Source organism: Strongylocentrotus purpuratus, unplaced genomic scaffold (genome assembly GCF_000002235.5).
Source record: "Strongylocentrotus purpuratus isolate Spur 01 unplaced genomic scaffold, Spur_5.0 spur5_scaffold_5, whole genome shotgun sequence".
Lineage (NCBI taxonomy): Eukaryota > Metazoa > Echinodermata > Echinoidea > Camarodonta > Strongylocentrotidae > Strongylocentrotus > Strongylocentrotus purpuratus.
In genome coordinates this window covers 18,898,414-18,904,413 of record NW_022145611.1, presented here as the reverse complement: position 1 = coordinate 18,904,413, position 6,000 = coordinate 18,898,414, and the positions used below count along the sequence as shown (strand labels likewise).

The window sequence follows — 6,000 nt, the reverse complement described above, 5'->3', positions numbered from 1 at the left end:
TAAGTTATGATAAAACATCGATACTTCTCGGTTTCTTTTTTTCTGGGACGCACTGTATACAAATGATGGCTTTAACGTAACATTCGTGTACAGGAAGACCAGTATTTGAATATGGAAAAGATTTCTCTCGGTCACTACACACACACAAGATGATATATATCTATATATAAAATGTCTTTATGTGCTTCCAATGAAGGCACCAGGGCAGTATTATCTGAATCCAGCTGGAACATACTGGTTTGGTAGTTGAGGTAGGATGGAGAAGAACTTGAATCTTTCACCCATCTGATCAGGTTCGGTCAGCATCTTGTAGCCGCTGATGAGATTCGTGTGCTCCTCGGAAGGCGTGGCTTTCAGTAATGCCTGAGGAAAGACAAAATTTGAGTGGATTTCTAAAATCAATTTCATCAACCCTAAATTATCCTTGGTGTTGGGTATATCATGGAGAGAATTGAAATTTTTCATTTTTTGGCAGAAATTTTCAAATTATCAATATTTGCCCTAACCCCCTTTATGGGAACAAACAGGGGTGAAAATACCTCTAAGGGCATGTTAGGACTATCACAGAGAGAAAAGGGAGAGGATTGAAAAATTTCACCTTGTGGTAAAAACAATGAGCTAACCTCTTGCCATTTTTTTCCAAAAAGGGGCAATTTTCAAATCATCAATATTTGCCCTAATCCCCTTTTTGGGAACGAACGGGAGTCGTTATGATTCTAAGGGCATGTTAGGACTATCACAGAGAGAAAAGGGAGAGGATTGAAAAATTTCACCTTGTGGTAAAAACAATGAGCTAACCCCTTGCCATTTTTTTCCAAAAAGGGGCAATTTTCAAATTATCAATATTTGCCCTAACCCCCTTTATGGGAACAAACAGGGGTGAAAATACCTGTAAGGGCATGTTAGGACTATCACAGAGAGAAAAGGGAGAGGATTGAAAAATTTCACCTTGTGGTAAAAACAATGAGCTAACCTCTTGCCATTTTTTTCCAAAAAGGGGCAATTTTCAAATCATCAATATTTGCCCTAATCCCCTTTTTGGGAACGAACGGGAGTCGTTATGATTCTAAGGGCATGTTAGGACTATCACAGAGAGAAAAGGGAGAGGATTGAAAAATTTCACCTTGTGGTAAAAACAATGAGCTAACCCCTTGCCATTTTTTTCCAAAAAAGGGGCAATTTTCAAATTATCAATATTTGCCCTAATCTCCTTTATGGGAACAAACGGAATTCAAAATACTACAAAGGGCATGTTAGGACTATCACAGAGAGAAAAGGGAGAGGATTGAAAAATTTCACCTTGTGGTAAAAACAATGAGCTAACCCCTTGCCATTTTTTTCCAAAAAGGGGCAATTTTCAAATTATCAATATTTGCCCTAATCTCCTTTATGGGAACAAACGGAATTCAAAATACTACAAAGGGCATGTTAGGACTATCACAGAGAGAAAAGGGAGAGGATTGAAAAATTTCACCTTGTGGTAAAAACAATGAGCTAACCTCTTGCCATTTTTTTCCAAAAAGGGGCAATTTTCAAATCATCAATATTTGCCCTAATCCCCTTTTTGGGAACGAACGGGAGTCGTTATGATTCTAAGGGCATGTTAGGACTATCACAGAGAGAAAAGGGAGAGGATTGAAAAATTTCACCTTGTGGTAAAAACAATGAGCTAACCCCTTGCCATTTTTTTCCAAAAAGGGGCAATTTTCAAATTATCAATATTTGCCCTAATCTCCTTTATGGGAACAAACGAGATTCAAAATACTACAAAGGGCATGTTAGGACTATCACAGAGAGAAAAGGGAGAGGATTGAAAAATTTCACCTTGTGGTAAAAACAATGAGCTAACCTCTTGCCATTTTTTTCCAAAAAGGGGCAATTTTCAAATTATCAATATTTGCCCTAATCCCCTTTATGGGAGGAACAAACGGGATTCAAAATACTACAAAGGGCATGTTAGGACTATCACAGAGAGAAAAGGGAGAGGATTGAAAAATTTCACCTTGTGGTAAAAACAATGAGCTAACCTCTTGCCATTTTTTTCCAAAAAGGGGCAATTTTCAAATCATCAATATTTGCCCTAATCCCCTTTTTGGGAACGAACGGGAGTCGTTATGATTCTAAGGGCATGTTAGGACTATCACAGAGAGAAAAGGGAGAGGATTGAAAAATTTCACCTTGTGGTAAAAACAATGAGCTAACCTCTTGCCATTTTTTTCCAAAAAGGGGCAATTTTCAAATCATCAATATTTGCCCTAATCCCCTTTTTGGGAACGAACGGGAGTCGTAATGATTCTAAAGGCATGTTAGGACTATCATGGAGAGGATTGAAAATTTTCATTTTTTGGCAAAAACTATGAACTAACCCCTTGCCATTTTTTCCAAAAGGGGCAATTTTAGAATTTATATCAAATGTGCTTTTATTTCCCTTTTTGTGAACATACCAGCATCGTAATGATTCTAAGGAGATGTTCGGACTATTAAAGAGGGAAAAGGGAGATGATTAAAAATTTCACCTTGTGGTAAAAACAATGAGCTAACCCCTTGCCATTTTTTTCCAAAAAGGGGCAATTTTCAAATTATCAATATTTGCCCTAATCCCCTTTATGGGAACAAACAGAATTCAAAATACTACAAAGGGCATGTTAGGACTATCACAGAGAGAAAAGGGAGAGGATTGAAAAATTTCACCTTGTGGTAAAAACAATGAGCTAACCTCTTGCCATTTTTTTCCAAAAAGGGGCAATTTTCAAATTATCAATATTTGCCCTAATCCCCTTTATGGGAGGAACAAACGGGATTCAAAATACTACAAAGCGCATGTTAGGACTATCACAGAGAGAAAAGGGAGAGGATTGAAAATTTTCACTTTTTGGTAAAAACGATGGGCTAACCCCTTGCCATTTTTTTCCAAAAAGGAGTAATTTTCAAATTATCAATATTTGCCCTAACCCCCTTTATGGGAACAAACGGGGGTGAAAATACCTCTAAGGGCATGTTAGGACCATCACAGAGAGAAAAGGGAGAGGATTGAAAATTTTCACTTTTTGGTAAAAACGATGGGCTAACCCCTTGCCATTTTTTTCCAAAAAGGGGCAATTTTCAAATTATCAATATTTGCCCTAACCCCCTTTATGGGAACAAACAGGGGTAAAAATACCTCTAAGGGCATGTTAGGACTATCACATTGAAAAAAGGGAGAGAATTGAAAAATTTCACCTTGTGGTAAAAACAATGAGCTAACCTCTTGCCATTTTTTTCCAAAAAGGGGCAATTTTCAAATCATCAATATTTGCCCTTATCCCCTTTTTGGGAACGAACGGGAGTCGTTATGATTCTAAGGGCATGTTAGGACTATCACAGAGAGAAAAAGGAGAGGATTGAAAAATTTCACCTTGTTGTAAAAACAATGAGCTAACCCCTTGCCATTTTTTTCCAAAAAGGGGCAATTTTCTAATTATCAATATTTGCCTTAATCCCCTTTATGGGAACAAACGGGATTCAAAATACTACAAAGGGCATGTTAGGACTATCACAGAGAGAAAAGGGAGAGGATTGAAAAATTTCACCTTGTGGTAAAAACAATGAGCTAACCCCTTGCCATTTTTTTCCAAAAAAGGGGCAATTTTCAAATTATCAATATTTGCCCTAATCTCCTTTATGGGAACAAACAGGGGTGAAAATACCTCTAAGGGCATGTTAGGACTATCACAGAGAGAAAAGGGAGAGGATTGAAAAATTTCACTTTTTGGTAAAAACGATGGGCTAACCCCTTGCCATTTTTTTCCAAAAAGGGGCAATTTTCAAATTATCAATATTTGCCCTAACCCCCTTTATGGGAACAAACAGGGGTGAAAATACCTGTAAGGGCATGTTAGGACTATCACAGAGAGAAAAGGGAGAGGATTGAAAAATTTCACCTTGTGGTAAAAACAATGAGCTAACCTCTTGCCATTTTTTTCCAAAAAGGGGCAATTTTCAAATCATCAATATTTGCCCTAATCCCCTTTTTGGGAACGAACGGGAGTCGTTATGATTCTAAGGGCATGTTAGGACTATCACAGAGAGAAAAGGGAGAGGATTGAAAAATTTCACCTTGTGGTAAAAACAATGAGCTAACCCCTTGCCATTTTTTTCCAAAAAAGGGGCAATTTTCAAATTATCAATATTTGCCCTAATCTCCTTTATGGGAACAAACGGAATTCAAAATACTACAAAGGGCATGTTAGGACTATCACAGAGAGAAAAGGGAGAGGATTGAAAAATTTCACCTTGTGGTAAAAACAATGAGCTAACCCCTTGCCATTTTTTTCCAAAAAGGGGCAATTTTCAAATTATCAATATTTGCCCTAATCTCCTTTATGGGAACAAACGGAATTCAAAATACTACAAAGGGCATGTTAGGACTATCACAGAGAGAAAAGGGAGAGGATTGAAAAATTTCACCTTGTGGTAAAAACAATGAGCTAACCTCTTGCCATTTTTTTCCAAAAAGGGGCAATTTTCAAATCATCAATATTTGCCCTAATCCCCTTTTTGGGAACGAACGGGAGTCGTTATGATTCTAAGGGCATGTTAGGACTATCACAGAGAGAAAAGGGAGAGGATTGAAAAATTTCACCTTGTGGTAAAAACAATGAGCTAACCCCTTGCCATTTTTTTCCAAAAAGGGGCAATTTTCAAATTATCAATATTTGCCCTAATCTCCTTTATGGGAACAAACGAGATTCAAAATACTACAAAGGGCATGTTAGGACTATCACAGAGAGAAAAGGGAGAGGATTGAAAAATTTCACCTTGTGGTAAAAACAATGAGCTAACCTCTTGCCATTTTTTTCCAAAAAGGGGCAATTTTCAAATTATCAATATTTGCCCTAATCCCCTTTATGGGAGGAACAAACGGGATTCAAAATACTACAAAGGGCATGTTAGGACTATCACAGAGAGAAAAGGGAGAGGATTGAAAAATTTCACCTTGTGGTAAAAACAATGAGCTAACCTCTTGCCATTTTTTTCCAAAAAGGGGCAATTTTCAAATCATCAATATTTGCCCTAATCCCCTTTTTGGGAACGAACGGGAGTCGTTATGATTCTAAGGGCATGTTAGGACTATCACAGAGAGAAAAGGGAGAGGATTGAAAAATTTCACCTTGTGGTAAAAACAATGAGCTAACCTCTTGCCATTTTTTTCCAAAAAGGGGCAATTTTCAAATCATCAATATTTGCCCTAATCCCCTTTTTGGGAACGAACGGGAGTCGTAATGATTCTAAAGGCATGTTAGGACTATCATGGAGAGGATTGAAAATTTTCATTTTTTGGCAAAAACTATGAACTAACCCCTTGCCATTTTTTCCAAAAAGGGGCAATTTTAGAATTTATATCAAATGTGCTTTTATTTCCCTTTTTGTGAACATACCAGCATCGTAATGATTCTAAGGAGATGTTCGGACTATTAAAGAGGGAAAAGGGAGATGATTAAAAATTTCACCTTGTGGTAAAAACAATGAGCTAACCCCTTGCCATTTTTTTCCAAAAAGGGGCAATTTTCAAATTATCAATATTTGCCCTAATCCCCTTTATGGGAACAAACAGAATTCAAAATACTACAAAGGGCATGTTAGGACTATCACAGAGAGAAAAGGGAGAGGATTGAAAAATTTCACCTTGTGGTAAAAACAATGAGCTAACCTCTTGCCATTTTTTTCCAAAAAGGGGCAATTTTCAAATTATCAATATTTGCCCTAATCCCCTTTATGGGAGGAACAAACGGGATTCAAAATACTACAAAGCGCATGTTAGGACTATCACAGAGAGAAAAGGGAGAGGATTGAAAATTTTCACTTTTTGGTAAAAACGATGGGCTAACCCCTTGCCATTTTTTTCCAAAAAGGAGTAATTTTCAAATTATCAATATTTGCCCTAACCCCCTTTATGGGAACAAACGGGGGTGAAAATACCTCTAAGGGCATGTTAGGACCATCACAGAGAGAAAAGGGAGA

General features: G+C 37.3%; 1 protein-coding gene across 2 annotated transcripts in view; it reads right to left on the bottom strand.

Annotated features, from left to right (window-relative positions):
• Positions 1-6,000, bottom strand: part of LOC575699 (protein arginine methyltransferase NDUFAF7, mitochondrial) — a 39,260-nt gene continuing 33,260 nt past the window's right edge. For both annotated transcript variants that reach the window (XM_030999297.1, XM_776085.4), the window contains one exon: positions 1-363. In XM_030999297.1, coding sequence (XP_030855157.1) covers positions 211-363 — 153 coding nt within the window. In that variant the 3' untranslated portion in view covers positions 1-210. The remainder of the gene's footprint in view (positions 364-6,000) is intronic.